This window comes from Scyliorhinus canicula, chromosome 2 (genome assembly GCF_902713615.1).
Source record: "Scyliorhinus canicula chromosome 2, sScyCan1.1, whole genome shotgun sequence".
In the NCBI taxonomy this organism is placed as follows: Eukaryota; Metazoa; Chordata; class Chondrichthyes; order Carcharhiniformes; family Scyliorhinidae; genus Scyliorhinus; species Scyliorhinus canicula.
The window spans coordinates 223776211-223792039 of record NC_052147.1 but is presented as its reverse complement, the minus strand read 5'-3'; the positions used below and the strand labels follow the sequence as shown (position 1 = coordinate 223792039).

General features: G+C 44.8%; 1 protein-coding gene across 3 annotated transcripts in view; it reads right to left on the bottom strand.

The window, feature by feature from the left end:
* The window catches only part of LOC119961978 (sodium-driven chloride bicarbonate exchanger-like), a 466097-nt gene extending 450622 nt beyond the window's left edge, over positions 1 to 15475 (bottom strand). For all 3 annotated transcript variants that reach the window (XM_038789664.1, XM_038789662.1, XM_038789663.1), the window contains exon 1: positions 15330 to 15475. In XM_038789664.1, coding sequence (XP_038645592.1) covers positions 15330 to 15377 — 48 coding nt within the window. In that variant the 5' untranslated portion in view covers positions 15378 to 15475. The remainder of the gene's footprint in view (positions 1 to 15329) is intronic.
* Positions 15476 to 15829: the final 354 nt, after the last annotated feature.

Genomic DNA, 15829 nt, shown 5'->3' with positions numbered 1-15829 from the left:
TACGCTGCCGGCAGGAAAATTCAATTGCACGACTAGAGAAGTCCGACCTATTTGTGCTGCGAGTTTCAGAATTATGGAAGCTTGTACATCTGATCTCCATTTCCACGCTCTGCTATACCAGATCAACTAGAGTGTCACTTATGCTGGGCCTCACATGAGTTACTAAGATGAACAGCAGCATCAACAGTACTGACACCAGCAATAGAAAGAGCACCAGGCGGTATGGACATGCAGCAGGCACAAGATGCAGAGCACAGAGGCTTGTCAGATAATTCTAATGAGTAGTTGGCAGAAGAACAAGTTGCAGCCAAGGCATCAGCAGAAGTGCACAATATTTCCCCAGGATGGCCTCATTATTATGAGGTTCACTTAGGTTCCATCAGCCCACCCATTTTGCAGCCACATGCAAAAGCCACTTTTCATCCAACTCCCCAGCTTTCCTCCAAGGCTAAAGGAGTCCTGCAAGCAACCCTTTCACAGCCCCCATTGTTTGGTGTCAATACTAGTCCAACCAATCATCATAAGTGAAAAGATCACTTGCAGGATAACAACCAAGGAGCCAAGTGGGAGAAACAAATAATATTTGTAGCTCAAAAATTAAATACTTGAAATTCTAACGTTGCTTAACGCATCCATGGGGCTGTACAAGTACCAATATTTACTCTTCCTCGACCAGCACTTCTAGATGATAAAACCCTATAATAAGCTGGAGGGTGCATTGCTGCAGATCAGTGGGGCCAAGGCTATCATAAATCCTATTCAAGCTGGCGTTCATAGTAAACAAACCCTTGGTGAGGGTTTGCATGTACTTGGATTGCTGCATTAGATGCTCCATGCATGTGGCCATCCCTTTCCAGAGGTGAAAATACCGTTGCAAAAGCCTGCGATATCATACCATTCATGTTTGAGGCAGACTCCTTCAAACTCTGAGTAAACACATGTGACTGAAACGCTGCCAGTACATCACACATTCTCTCCTGTTGTTCAGAGGTTTCACGTCCACTGTCAGACCTCAGGGCTCTGCATCTGTGTCCAAATAAACAAGCTTGGGACATCCATTGGGTTTCTGATACGGACTGGACACAGCTGTCCCCCTCAGCTCCATTTGCTCTTGCTCACTTGTGTAATTCAGCAGGTTAAAGCCCAACTATCTTCCTTACCAATCCCAAAGTGTATCTGAGCTGGTGCATGGCCTGGACCTATGACTGTGCACCTGCAGAGTGTGTAACCTCCTTTGAGGAGCTATTATTGTCCACCTGCACCATCTCCTGCAGCATTCTTGAAGGTCCTGTGGGGAGAATAAATAAATGAATTAGAACTGTTAATGTAAGAATGTTTTTGCTAATTAATATGCACTTGGTCATATTTCACTGGCTGTTGACATCAAGTCGCCATGAGTGATTGGCGTTTGTCATGCGGCTGACTGTCATTTATCTGCCACCAGGTAGCTGGGATGTCCTCATCTATGATAGCCAAGCATGATACTCTGATGTCCAGTACATTCTCCTGTGCAGCTGTCATCTGCAAGGTAGCTAGAGTGCCACCTCTGGTTTAGTGTCTCCCCCTTGTAGTAATAAGGCCCTGCTCATGCAAAATGGCTAACAACCAGAATCCTGTAAGCATGATGGGAAATATGGTCAGCTTTGAAATTACATATTCAAAGACTCTTGCAAATTGCAAAACAGTAAACACTTAACTGCCAATTGACACCCCAAAACAACAGACATCAAAGCTCGTCCAAAGTGTGTTTAGTCAGATAAAACGCAACACCTAGACCACAGGCCTCATGAAAGCCCATGTTGACCATGGCAGGACCAGACATATGAAAACCACGAGGTCTAAGCATTCATGAGTATTAAAATAATGACTGCATAACGAAATCGATGCAGTTCGGAAAATTGTGTCATTCGCCATGTTATTCTCTCAGAGCAGAACAGCTAACGAAGGACAAAGGGGTTGACCTCTTCCATGGAATACAAGTGCAATGGGGACGTAAATACCAAGCTCCAAGGCCACATCTCTAGCGTAACCTTGGGATCAACCTCGCAGAATGCGACACCCAGAGTGAGAACTCAGAGAACAGAAGAGACCTCCAAAGAAGAAAGGACATGGCCAGCTCTTGTATGGAGTAATATCTACTTAAGTGTGAAAAGCTGTGAGTCTCGAGTCAATTGTGATCATTATTTGTAAAGAGAACTGCATGCATATATTTGATAGAAGTTTATGTAATAAAATAGCGTTGAATAAGTTAGTGTAGAGCAATACTTTGATACCCGACAAACTGTTCAACTTCTTGTACCGGTACAGAGACCAAGAGGATCAACACCCTAATTTTGTCCTCCATCCTCCTGTGAGGAGACCCATGAGTTGAGAGTAATGGCATGTAAAGGTAAGGTAAAGTCACCATAGTCCCAGATGACCATAGGCTGCTTTCCCTTTTGAGGGAGAGAGCTGGTGGTGATTTAACCCGAGGATCATAACAGCTCAGGCGAGGGAAAGGTTGAGAAAGCGGGGCCTTCATGAATAATGGCATGTGCTGAATGCGTGAAAGAAGAGCATTTGTTGACAGTGACAATTTGAGAGAGACTTGACATTTCATAAATATATGACAGTCTCAGTAGGAATATGTGACTGTCCAGCTCTACATCCATTGAGGCATCATTAAAACGAAAGGCAGTCTCTGCACATCTGCATAAAATAATTAAGTACTTTTCCCAATTCTAGAACCATTAGATTTCATAAATGTAATGTCCCTTTAAATATTGAATTTGAAATCAACTCATAGAACAGAACAACATAAGAAATAAGAGAAGCAGTATGTCAACCATCATTCAATATATAGTCCAAAGCTTTTTCTAGAATCTCACTTATAAACCAGAGGATGTTTTTCAACTGGATACCCAGGAATTCTGAACTATGACAGAATTTTACTGGCCCCTGTTGATGTGTTTGTTGGGATGGGATTGGGCCTAAAATTCCCTGGATGGCCTGACTGCTGCCCTCCTCTTGCCCGAAACCTGTTCACAATTTTCTATGAAGTGGGAGAGTCTTGGCCTTAGGATAGCCTGCTCACCCTCAAGTGATCAATTATGGGTCACTTATGGGCTGCTTCCATTGAGACTCAATTTTGACCTAGCAGGAGTTATTCAGGGACGGGGGAAGGCTGCCCAGCAGGTCACCCTGGTTGAGCTTCGGGTGGGAAGAAGGCGCCTCCTTCAAGGGTCCATTTACCACAGTAGCATCCAACACCAACACTCCCCTTATCCCGGCCTCTCCAAGACTCCCACCCTGGGGCTTCACCTCCCCTCCTCACTCTTACCTGGTCCTGGATTCCAGGACTTCGAATCTGAACTGCTTGTAGTCCCAGTCCTGGCCACTGGTGTTTCTGGGACTACAGAGCTGCCAGTTCTCCGAGCTGGGACCTGTGCCCGTGTGAGAGGCAAACAAAGCCGATTAATGCTCCTCAGAGCATTAAATGGCTGTGGGTTGCTGTGGTTGGCAGGAATCTTCAAGGTGCATTTAGTTGAATCCCTAAGTGGCATACAAATTGAAAAGAAATAAGAAACCTCAAAATTCATCCAATCTGGAATTAATCCACATTTCAGAACAAAACTCTTAATACAGGATTCTCAAAATGCGCACAATTGATGCAGCCACTTTGTCAGCAGGGCAGAAATAAAATGCTTTACCTTAATTTGATAATGTTCTACTTTACTTCCTGAAAATATAATCAATGTAAAATACATTTTTTTGCAATTCTTATCTTGTTGAATGCCTGGACTTGAGCAATGTCATGTGACTTTAAATACAAATACTTGCCATTCAATAACAATATTCATTTATATACTCAATTAAAAGGCTATAATGCAATAAAATCTCATGTCCTCTACCATACAATAAATATAATTATGTAAACATTTTGGTTTACATTCAGTCTTAATCTATTTGCTTCAAACGTTACGTTTTGAGATTTCTAATAGGCCAAAAGGAGATGTTCACATAAAATCGATCCAATTTGGAGATCAATTTATTTAGCTTTTATATTGCTGAAAAGATAATATACCAAAGATTTCAGATCATACAGGACCACCTTACTGAATTAAAGGGATGAATATGTACAAACTTTCCCTTTTTTTTACTTAAAAAGTATCTAATTAGGCACTTTCAAGAGTATACCAAGTCAAAAAAGCAGCTTAAGGCGCTACAAAATATGCACAAACGGGGAGAATAAATTTAACTGAAAAGTTATTGGGCATGATTCTCCAGAAAGATTTCTAAGTGTGGTAGCGAGCAGGTACTGCCACAAGATTCCCGGCGATGCCGTCAATGCTATTCCTGTCACACATCAGTTGTTATTGGCATACAAACTGACCCATCCCCCCATTGACCACATGTTCATTTCCCACAGATCCTCACACCGATCCGGGTGGCCCCCTCATCTGTTTCCCATGAGATCTCCGCGGAGGAGAGCTCAGAGGATGCCACAGTCAACGTGTCACAGCTGTCACCCCTGCCCTCCATCAGCACAGAGATACGCACCTCAGTGGGCAACTTTAGTGGACAAGCTTCTGAGGCACAATCTGGTGAGCACCACACAATCACTGATGCACATCAGGTGGAGGCAGTAATACCCAGGCAAAACAGCAGTCGGACCGCTGCTGGATCCCAGGACCCAGCTGGGTCCCTGCCAGATGCTGAGCCTCTGGAACCGGTTTACCTGGAGCTAATGGGGACATTAGGGAGCAGCCAGGACATCCAGAGGGAAAGGTCAGTGACACTGAAGCAAGTCCATTGCCAATTGGAAGAGTCCCAGGGGTTGCGGGTACAGGAGATGTCACTGATAATGAGTGGCATCAAGGCCAACTCGGTTAGGGTGGCGACCTGGTGCACAATGACGGCACTATGAATGAAGGGGTCCAAAGCATTCCACAGTATGTGACGGCCATGGCCAAGGACCTCGGCAGACTCTCCGACTCAATTGGGGGAGGGCCACCCAGTACCAGGCTGACCTTGAGGAGGTGCTACATGGCATGCCCCTGTCGCAGGTGGGCATTGCAGAGCATGGCCCAATCACTGAGGGCGTCAACACATAGTGCAGACAATGGTGAGCCATCAGGGCGCTACGTGGCAACCCAGACCCATCCTATCGGTTGGCGACGGTGGCCACCAGCTCCCCCGAGTTCCACCCGTCTGAGAAGGCCGTAACAGGACAGTCCCACTGTGCATGTGCGGGGGCCCTCCGGCCCCAGGTGACACCCACCAGGGGCTTCGAAGCTAGCGGGATGCGGTAAGCAGCTGGCTGCCTCCACCTTCGATGTGCTTCCTGCGGATACACCCAGACGTAGCCGTAGAACAAGGTAGGACAAGCAGATTGAGGATCACTGAGAGGGGACGGGGGATAGTGGGGCAGCACCATCGAGAGAGTGGGGCAATGGCGTACACTTGTATGAGGGACATTAATATACCTTCACGAACCAGTATGACGCCTCTGCCTCTTTGCTCCGTGTTTCGGGCTGACCATTAATCCCATGCCGGATCCCCCCAGTCATGCATCCCCCCAACCGACCGACACGTCTTGCCCACCAGCTCCAGGGTCCCAGGTTCGATTCCCGGCTTGGGTCACCGTCTGTGTGGAGTCTGCACTTTCTTCCCGTGTCTGTGTGGGTTTCCGCAGGGTGCTCCGACTTCCTCCCACAATCCAAAGATGTGCAGGTTAGGTGGATTGGCCATGCTAAATTGCCCTTAAGTGCCCAAAAAAAGTTAGGTGGAGATACTGGGTTATGGGGTAAGGTGGTGGTGTGGGCTTAGGTAGGGTGCTCTTTTCAAGGGCTGGTGCAGACTCAATGGGCCGAATGGCCTCCTTCTGCACTGTAAATTCTATGATTCTATGAGCCCAGTGCTGGGCCTATCTCTGGAGAGATCGAAGGTTGGCCACTGTGTCTGCGGGGCTGCCTCCCACAGTGTTCAAGCACGGTATCCATCCATCAAGGTGTGATTGGGATGCTGGGCAATGAGCCCTACATGCTACATGGCACATCAACCCACAGGGATCCAAATAGGATATGTGACTTGCACACTTACCAAGATTGCCAATTCGCTATTAGCAAACACCTTCAGTCGCAAGGCCAGAGGCCTCCCCGGTCAGTGAGAGTTATGGATTGTCAGTGGGGCAGACAGGCAGGGGCTAGGGCTGCCCCGGGTATAGGAACTCATGGTCCAGGGGTTGCATGGCGAGCCCGTGCATGTTCGTGCCCCCACCCCCCATGGCAGCCCACCCACAACCGGGGCTGCACCCCTCGGTAGCCCCACATCCCAAGCACAGGGGCAGCATGCCCAGTGTCCTCGGGCTCATTGCCCATGAGCGAAGATAGCTGCTCACCTCCTCAGCTCCCCACAGCAATCCCACCTAATTCACATTTTTCAAAAGGAGAACTAATCGGCACAAGCGTGACCACTCCCTGGGGAAGCCGCTGGATATAGGTTATCGCTCCCATTAATTGTATGGAAATAGGCCTTAAGTGGTGATAATTGGTTTCTTGCATTAGGATCCCAATTTTGCCTATGGGAGCGAGCATTGCAAACAGTTTGGCGCCCGCCGTGGTTCTTGTTTTCCACCTTTCCCACTATTCACCAGCCTTGTTGCACTATCAACTTTACAACCAATCCTACAAAGTTTGAAAATGATGGCACTGTTACGTCCCGGAGGCACAGTGGTTAGCACTGCGGCCTCTAAGCAACAGGGACCTGGATTCGATTCTGGCCTCTGGTAACTAATGGTCTGTGGAGTTTGCACTTTCTCCCAGTGTCTGCATGGGTTTCTTCCTGGTGCTCCAGTTTCTTCCTTAGTCCATAAATCTGCAGGTTCGGTGGATGGGCCATGCTAAATTGTCCCTTTGTGTCCAAAGATGTGCAAGTTAGGTGGGGTAATGGAGTTACAGGGATAGGGCGGGCGAGTGGGCCCATGTAGGGTGCACTTTCGGAGCATTGGAATACACATTCCTTGAAGTCTGGTAAATTGATCCTGTGGAAGTGACCCCTCCCCCCAAAAAAACAATAATTCTCTTCTCCAAACTTTTTCAATTCAGACCAACATTAGATTCATCCAATTATTTCATCAAAAAAATACATCAATAGCAACCAAATAAACAAAAAGCTATTGGCCTGCATCTTCCGAGGAGTGGCAATAATTGTCTAATTCCTGCTCCACTCAAATATCCCACCTGAGCAACGATGCTCCGCATTCCTTCCAGGACCTTTTGAGCTTGGCTTTCCCAGAAACGGAATAAAATAAATGCCTTCTTATGCCACTAACTGCTATACGTTAAGTTTAAAGATCCAGCTTGAATGTTAGTAAATGGATGGACGAGAAGGATGGAAAGTGGGTAGGTGGATAGGACGTTGAAGTGAGTACGGCCGTAGGTCATTCTGGAGGGCAGTCAGATTGTCATGGTGATAGTCGGGTCAAGTCTGGGGGGGGGGGGGGGGGGGGGGAGTCAGTTGTGTGATAACCAAGATGTTTTTAATCTAACATTTCCTGAATAATTACACAGGTAGGTACATCGGGACTGTCGAAAATCTAATTTAGAGTTGGAGACATTCAGAACCTGCCAGGAAGCAGAAACTTCCTGAACAATTTCTACATAGGTCAGCGATTCAAGATTTCCACAGGGTCTTCTCTGACAATCTGGAAACCAGAAAATATGAGCCATTATAACACAGCAGTCTAGCAGCCTCAAAGAATATCTGTGGGTTATGTTTAAAAGGCACTTAAAACTCCAGAACTCTGTTTTTAGTTTAGAGTCAATTGATTATAGAGTAATTTTATGATGACTCACACACCAAAAGGCCTTGCACATCTACTCCCACCACCGCAACCCCCCCCCCCCCCCCCCCCCCCAAGTCTCTCCAACCCTTCACCTAATTTTGCATCAAATTCTAAAGGCACTTAGTCCTGGCAATACAATGTCATTAGCACTGTAATCTTCCATTACCACGTGGTTATTTTTGGCATAAACCTATTCACTGAGTGTGCGCAGGCTATGTGCTGCTCAAGGGATCAGATACAAGCCTGTTCTTGTCATCACATAACATCTGTATATGTACACACTTTCCAGCAGGCATTAATGGATAGTGATTAGAAACAAAACACATGACTGGTTTTAACCCCATTCCCTCCCCATGGATGTGAAGGTTAATATTAGTTCCACAACAGCTGCCCTGGCTGAAATTTGATAACACAGTTTAATAATCTAGGCTAGAATCTTCTTGGAAGTGCACAACTCAATACTACACCAAATAGCCCACTTACTAAGCTATCAACAGATATATCGAAAAGGTTCTTCAAAGCGTTAGGAGACAGAACTTTAAATTCTAATCAGAAACTAAAGTATTTTTGCATCTTTCCTTCTAATAATAAAACACCAGAATGTCACCCTTCACAACCTTGCTAAAAAGTCACCAACTATCATTCTGGCATGTATTAACAAAGTTCCTTAAAACCTTTCACTACATCCAAAATGTTAATAACAATATTGTTGGTAAAGTACTCAATCTTTCTAGTCGACATTACTATTTTACCTTCGGACATCAATATCCATTCCCTGCCTGTGTAGTTCAATTAGGACGTTTAACCAGGATGGTACTTGCAGAATCATGCTCAAAATATTCCAAGTCATTCACACTATTTTCAGTGTACCAAGAACAGTTCTATTTCATCAACCAACTGTTGAGAAACTTAGTAGTCAACTTTGCGATTTAGAGACCATGCTATAACGATCCCTGTAGGAGAACTGAAAACCATAACAAAATTTACAGAATAACCTCAAATGAAGAAATTATCAAAAAGGTTCAATTTCTTACAGCTCTTAAGTTAACATTAAACAGAACCAAGGCAAATTACACCCGAATTAATCGGCTAATAATACTGCAAGTAAAAAAAGGGAAATTTTGCTTTAAATAGACGGGATAACAACGATTCATCTTACACAACCCGCAAGCATTCCTTTTCAGCATTTACGGAATTACAAAGCTACATGGTTAAATGCTATTCTTTATATACGCATTGGAGGTCAGAAGTCCTGGCGGACAACAACTTTTATTTCCCCCCCCCCCCCCCCCCCCCACAGGTTTCACGGGTACAATTATCATCGGTAAGGCACACTTCCATGAATCCTTTTATGTATATCACAGCCGTCGTGATGGCATAGCTTTCCAGAATTCCCTTTCAACAACAAATAAAACTTCAGTTCGCAGTTTGGAGACTTCTAGGAAAACACCCAGCTCTTTAGCGTCTGAGCTGTTCACAATTTTCCAGGTTTAGACCTTTTTAGCCAACTTTACACTGTCTCCAAGTGTTCCTGTAATCTTTCTACAAAAACAGAAAAACTGATTGTTCCTGAGATATTTGTTTCTTCTCATCACAAGAATTTGGTTTCTCTTTTTGTCTGTCTGTTTAGTCTTTTTGACTGCATCTGCACCTTCATCTCCGGCTCCTTTGCTTTGCAGGTCTCCTTTGTGTCTGCAAGCCACATGAATCCTGGGCTGAAATTTCTTCTTGTTGTTATTGCTTCAAGGCAGCACGGTAGCACCGTGGTTAGCACTACGCCAGGGTCCCAGGTTCGATTCCCGGCTTGGATCACCGACTGTGCGGAGTCTGCACGTTCCCCCTGGTCTGTGTGGGTTTCCTCCCACAAGTCCCGAAAGACGTGCTGTTAGGTAATTTGGACATTCAGAATTCTCCCTCAGTGTACCCGAACAGGCGCTGGAATGTGATATCTAGTGGCTTTTCACAATAACGTCATTGCAGTGTTAATGTAAGCCTACTTGTGACAATGAAGATTATTATTATAGATCAAGGATCACCAGCTCACATGGACCAGTATTTCTTTTTATCCAAGTAAATGCGATTGATCCCTTTACAATTGATGCAAACTCCGACAGTCCCTCTCAAACATACTGAAAATTAAGATTCCACAGACGTTTTAAAGAAATTACGTATTTTCCTAACTGTACAGCTTCCAGGGTCAAAAATTATCCCAATGCATAATTTTCAATTTCAAGAACAGTATAAAATTAGCAAAATCACATTTATTAACAAGAACGAAGCCACATTGTGGTCTATCACCAAAAGCCATTTTCTAGTCTCTGACTCCTATCTTTTTTTCTGACTGATTGCTGAAGCAGACTGACTGCCGCCTCAATGAACTGCCTCGTGCTGCACTGAGGTTCAAATACCATATCCTATTCATCAAGTTCTTCTGTATCTGAAAAAAAAATGACCATTTTAACTCACTCTCACTGCTGTTGAAACTTCCAAGGTTCCATTTGTTGCTTCGAGTTGTCATCTCAAATTCTCTCTTTGCTGATCTCTTTGTTCTCACCTACAAACTCTGAGGCCACATCCTTTTCCCTCTCCAAAGACTTGCATGTTCATCATTCCTCTTTCAATCAAATTCCATCAACTTTCAGTCTATCAACAATGTGAATTTAATGTCTTAACCTCATTCAAAAATTCCTTCATCTGCAAAATGCTCCAACCACTCATATCCTCCACTCTACTGATTCTGACTTTCATTTCATACCCGTCCACTCCATCCATTTTACATGCACATACCCTTCCACTCCATCCATTTTACATGCACATACCCTTCCACTCCATCCATTTTACATGCACATACCCTTCCATTCTGTTCCATTTTACATGCACATACCCTTCCATTCTGTTCCATTTTACATGCACATACCCTTCCATTCTGTTCCATTTTACATGCACATACCCTTCCATTCTGTTCCATTTTACATGCACATACCCTTCCATTCTGTTCCATTTTACATGCACATATCCGTCCATTCTGTTCCATTTTACATGCACATACCCTTCCATTCTGTTCCATTTTACATGCACATACCCTTCCATTCTGTTCCATTTTACATGCACATACCCTTCCATTCTGTTCCATTTTACATGCGCATACCCTTCCATTCTGTTCCATTTTACATGCACATACCCTTCCACTCTGTTCCATTTTCTGCACCTGTAATGCCTGAGTTTTCAGAAATCTGGGCCTACACTCTGGAACTCTATTCATTGCTACCATTACACAGTTTCAAATGCCTCCATAAATCTACTTCTTCATCTGTGCCTTAACTAATCACTCAAACTACTGATCAATGCCACTTCAACCCAAGGAAAGCACCTTGGGAGATTAATAATGTGTAAAATACAGTCAACAGTTTAAATTTCAAGAGCAACTTCAATATAATGAAACATCCCAAGGCACTTTACAGAGCATTAGTATTTTTTTTTTTTTTAATTTAGAGTACCCAATTATTTTTTCCAATTAAGGGGCAATTTAGTATGGCCAATTCACCTAACCTGCACATCTTTGGGTTGTGGGGGCGAAACCCACGCAGACACGGGGAGAATGTGCAAACTCCACACGGACAGTGACCCAGGGCCGGGACTCGAACCCGGGTCCTCAGCGCCGTAGGCAGAAATGCTAACCACTGTGCCACCGTGCTGCCCAAACAGAGCATTAGTATGACACAAGAACCACATAAAGGAGACATTAGCGGAGATGACCAGAAGCCTGGTCAAAGGAGAGTCTTAAAGGGGAAAAGTGAGGTGGGGGACAGAGAGGTGGAGGGACAGTATTCCAGAGCTTGCTGTCTAGGCAACTGACGGAACAACCACCAAGGGTGGAACAATTAAAATTGGAAACGCATGAAAAGTTCAGAATTAGAGGAGTGCGGATATTTTAAAATCAAGGTGCTGCTTCACCGGGAGCCAATGTAGATAAGCAGGTAAGAAGGAAAAAGGACTTTCTGTAAGCTACGGTAAGTGTAGCAGAGTTTTGAATGACCTCAGGCTTACAAAAAGTAAAACGTGGAGATTAAACAATAGTTTGAAAGGATGCTGTGTGCGTGTGTCGGGGGCGGGAGGGGAAGAAAGCAATAGCAGCAGATTTATAATCATAATAATCTTTATTATTGCCACAAGTAGGCTGACATTAGCGCTGCAATGAAATTACTGTACACCCCTAGTCGCCACATTCCGGCACCTTTTCGGGTACACAGATAGAATTCAGAATGTCCAATTCTCCTAACAAGCACGTCTTTCGGGACTTGTGGGAGGAAACCGGAGCACCCGGAGGAAACCCTGACAGACACGGGGAGAATGTGCAGACTCCACACAGACAGTGACCCAAGCCATGAATCGAACCTGGGACCCTGGTGCTGTGAAACAATAGCACTAACCACTGTGCTACCATGCCACTAGAGGGATAATATTTGAGATGAAAACTATTTACATGTTCAGTTAACATGGAGGGAAGTTGGGTTTTTTAATAGATTTTACAGTGCAGGAGGCGGCCATTTGGCCCATCCAGCCTGCACCGGCCCTTGGAAAGAGCACCCCACTTACGCTATCAGCAATTTAGTAGAAAACAAAGTTCAGTGAAACAGGAGGTAGAGCTTATAATAATAATAATAATAATAATCTTTATTACTGTCACATGTAGGTTTACATTAACACTGCAGTGAAGTTACTGTGAAAAGCCCCTAGTCGCCACACTCCGGCGCCTCTTCTGGTACACAGAGGTCTGAATGCATCAGGAGAGGAAGGTCTAAAGCCCATAGGAAGTTTCCAGCAGAAGTGCTGCCTTGCCCTGTGGAAGGAACCAATTCCCCATTCTTAACATTGTTCCTATGGGGAAATGTATTCCAATTGGTGAGGTTTTGACTTACAACACTGTTTCCAGGAATCAATTGTGTCGCAAGTCCGCGCACTCCCTGTACAGAGCTAATGAATTCCATGACATGTTACATCCAGGGATCACACAAAGTAAATGCTTCAAACCGGAATAGCAGATCAGAGAGAATTTATAGTAATAATCTTTATTGTCACAAGTTACATTAACACTGTAGTCGCCACATTACAGCCCGTTTTGGTACACGGAGAATTCAGAATGTCCAAATTACCTAACAGCCTGTCTTTCGGGATTTGTGGGAGGAAACTGGAGCACCCGGAGGACACCCACACAGACACAGGAGGACACCCACACAGACACAGTTGACTGTGACACAGTTGACACAGAGTCACAACTTGTTGACTCCACACAGACAGTGACCCAAGCCGGGAATCAAACCTGGGACCCTGGCGCTGTGAAGCAACACTGCTACCCACTGTGCTACTGAATTGGGGACTTAGATACACTCTTTTTTTTTAAAAGTGGGAAAGGACAAATGAATAAACCAACAAAAAATGTGTGGAATACAAGATTGTATAAGTAAGAGCAATAAATAAAGAAGCAAATAAGGAATGCTACTTCTCCACAAATAGTACATTCAGCCAATGTGAATATTGTGTCCAGTTTTAGATGTCCTACTTTGGGGAGAATGTCAAGGGCATAGAGAGGAGAGGAAAAAAATGCTACTGGGGATAGGGGGCTTTTTCTGTACGGAACTAAACATCTTACCATTAGCACAAAGAAAGTTAAAGACAAAATTAGGTAATGATTTTCACAATCTTGTTAGATTTGATAGATGTAAAAAAAAATAAGCAACAGGCAGGGGATTGAAATTAAGTAGATAACTCTTCAGAGGGTGGGCACAGACAAAATGGCTTCCTTCTGCACCGTAAAATTTGATAATTCTCTTGTATATTTAAAATTAATCCAGAATGAATATTTAACTAAACTGAGGAACTTGATCAATACACAGGTATGTCTGGCAAAGCAGCCTTGATAAAGAAAACCCTTCAATATAATTTACAAAATTTAATTTTTGTAAAAGAAAACAGCTTTGCAAGATTAAAGTAGATTCTTAATGTGACTTTGTCATGAGCAAATACATTTATAATCTGGAACACGAGTCAAAATGTATCTACATATAATAATAATAATAGCTTATTGTCAGAAGTAGGCTTCAATGAAGTTCCTGTGAAAAGCCCCAAGTCTCCACATTCCGGCGCCTATTCGGGGAGGCCGGTACAGGAATTGAACCCGTGCTGCTACATTGTTCTGCATTACAAGCCAGCTATTTAGCCCACTGCGCTAAACCAGGCCCTAATTTCCAAATTTACAATAAATGTAACATTCAAGTGGGGACCGGGTGACTCCAAATAATATGTAGATACATTATTTTAAAGATACAACTGTCAAGATCAAACATTATAAACTTTTATGATGGGCAGTTTCACATATGCTGATCGTGATGTAACAAACAGAAAATGCTGGAAACATTCAGCAGCTCCGGCAGCATCTCTGGAGAGAGAAACAGATTTAATGTTTCCAGTCCAACAGACTCTTCAGTGAGTTTTCCAGCATTTTCAGGTTTGATTTCCGATTTTCAGCTGGGCAGTATTTTGTCGTTTGGGCAGTCATTTCACGATACAATAACACTTGGTTTGTAGTATTGATCTGCATAGGAAATCTGACGTCAAAAATATAAACTTGCCATTGAACAGGCCGGGCATCTAAAATATGAGCAATGTTTCTTTTAAGCTTGGAAAAAACACAAATAGGAATAAAGAAATTAGGTTCTTAAAAAGTGAAAAGAAACGTCGTAACTGATTGTCTTCAAGGGTTTGCTTTCCAGTCTTAAAAACACCTTTCGAAGTGACATATTGCTAATCTTTAGTATGATACATTTACAGTAACCACTCGTCCTCTGCATTCAATATTCACGTGCCTTTGCAATCAGGATATTTCGTTCTGGCTGTTAATAACCAACAAATTTGAACTCGGTGGCTTCTTTTAATGCCGACGCGCTAACACTTGGTTCCCACAGTCGGGAACTGCGTCAAGTCTAGTTTTTTAGCTTTCCAGTCTTAAATGACTTTGCGGAACTCGCCATGCAGAACACCGAATGCGTCAGTTTATTCACAGGTTATAACAACCCCCCTTCCCCCGGTTCCCGCAGATTGTCCCAACATCTTTTGATGGAAAGGGGAGGGGAAGAGTGACAGTTCACACTTGAGCAGGGTAGTGGAGGGGGGGGGGGATATTCCGCGCGCGCCCCTGCCCAATGTGACTATCTCGCCGACTTTGGCATTCACGCGTACCCCATAAAGATGTTTCTGGAGATGATCTCCCGAGCCATCACAGGACTCCACCAGTTCAAGGTGAAATAATTCCAAATCACATGCGTTTCGGTTGCTGAAAGCGCAATGCCCTTTCGAAATAGATATGTATTTTTTTTTAAACACGTTAACAATAACATTGCCATCTCTCACCGCTCCGCAACTTGGAAGGAGGAGGAGGGGGTCGACATCTAAACGGGAGGAAAACACAATTTGCTTTTGCTCCGTAGCAGACAGATTGAAGCATTACCGTGGGTAATAATGGCTCCATTTGGGCTCCTTGCTCCTTGGTGTCCATGGCTACTTTCTGCTGCTACCTGTGCGGCGCGCGCCAGCCAGCCAGCCGCTCGCTCTCGCTGCTTGATATTCGTATCAGGTAACAACGACCCGGCCCACCAATCACACCGCGCCTCCCGCCACGTGATCACTCTCCTTCAGCCAATGGGAACTGCGGAGGTGATTCTCCACCAATGGCGGTGCAGCGAGCTGGGGGGGGGGGGGGGGGGGGGGGGGGGGGGGGGGGGGGGGGGGGGGGGGAGAGGGGATTTGTGGTTGGAATGTTGACCCGTGCGGCTGCTGGAAGAGCGGCGCGCGGCTGCTGGGGGAGCGTGACGGCTGCTGGGGGAGCGGGGCGGCTGCTGGGGAAGTGGCTTTTCTCTGGAGCGGCTCTGCTCTGGAGCGGCCGCCGCCGCCGCCCCCCCCCCCCCCCCCAATATGCTAAATCCGCCTTCGTTTCGTGGCTACAGTGCT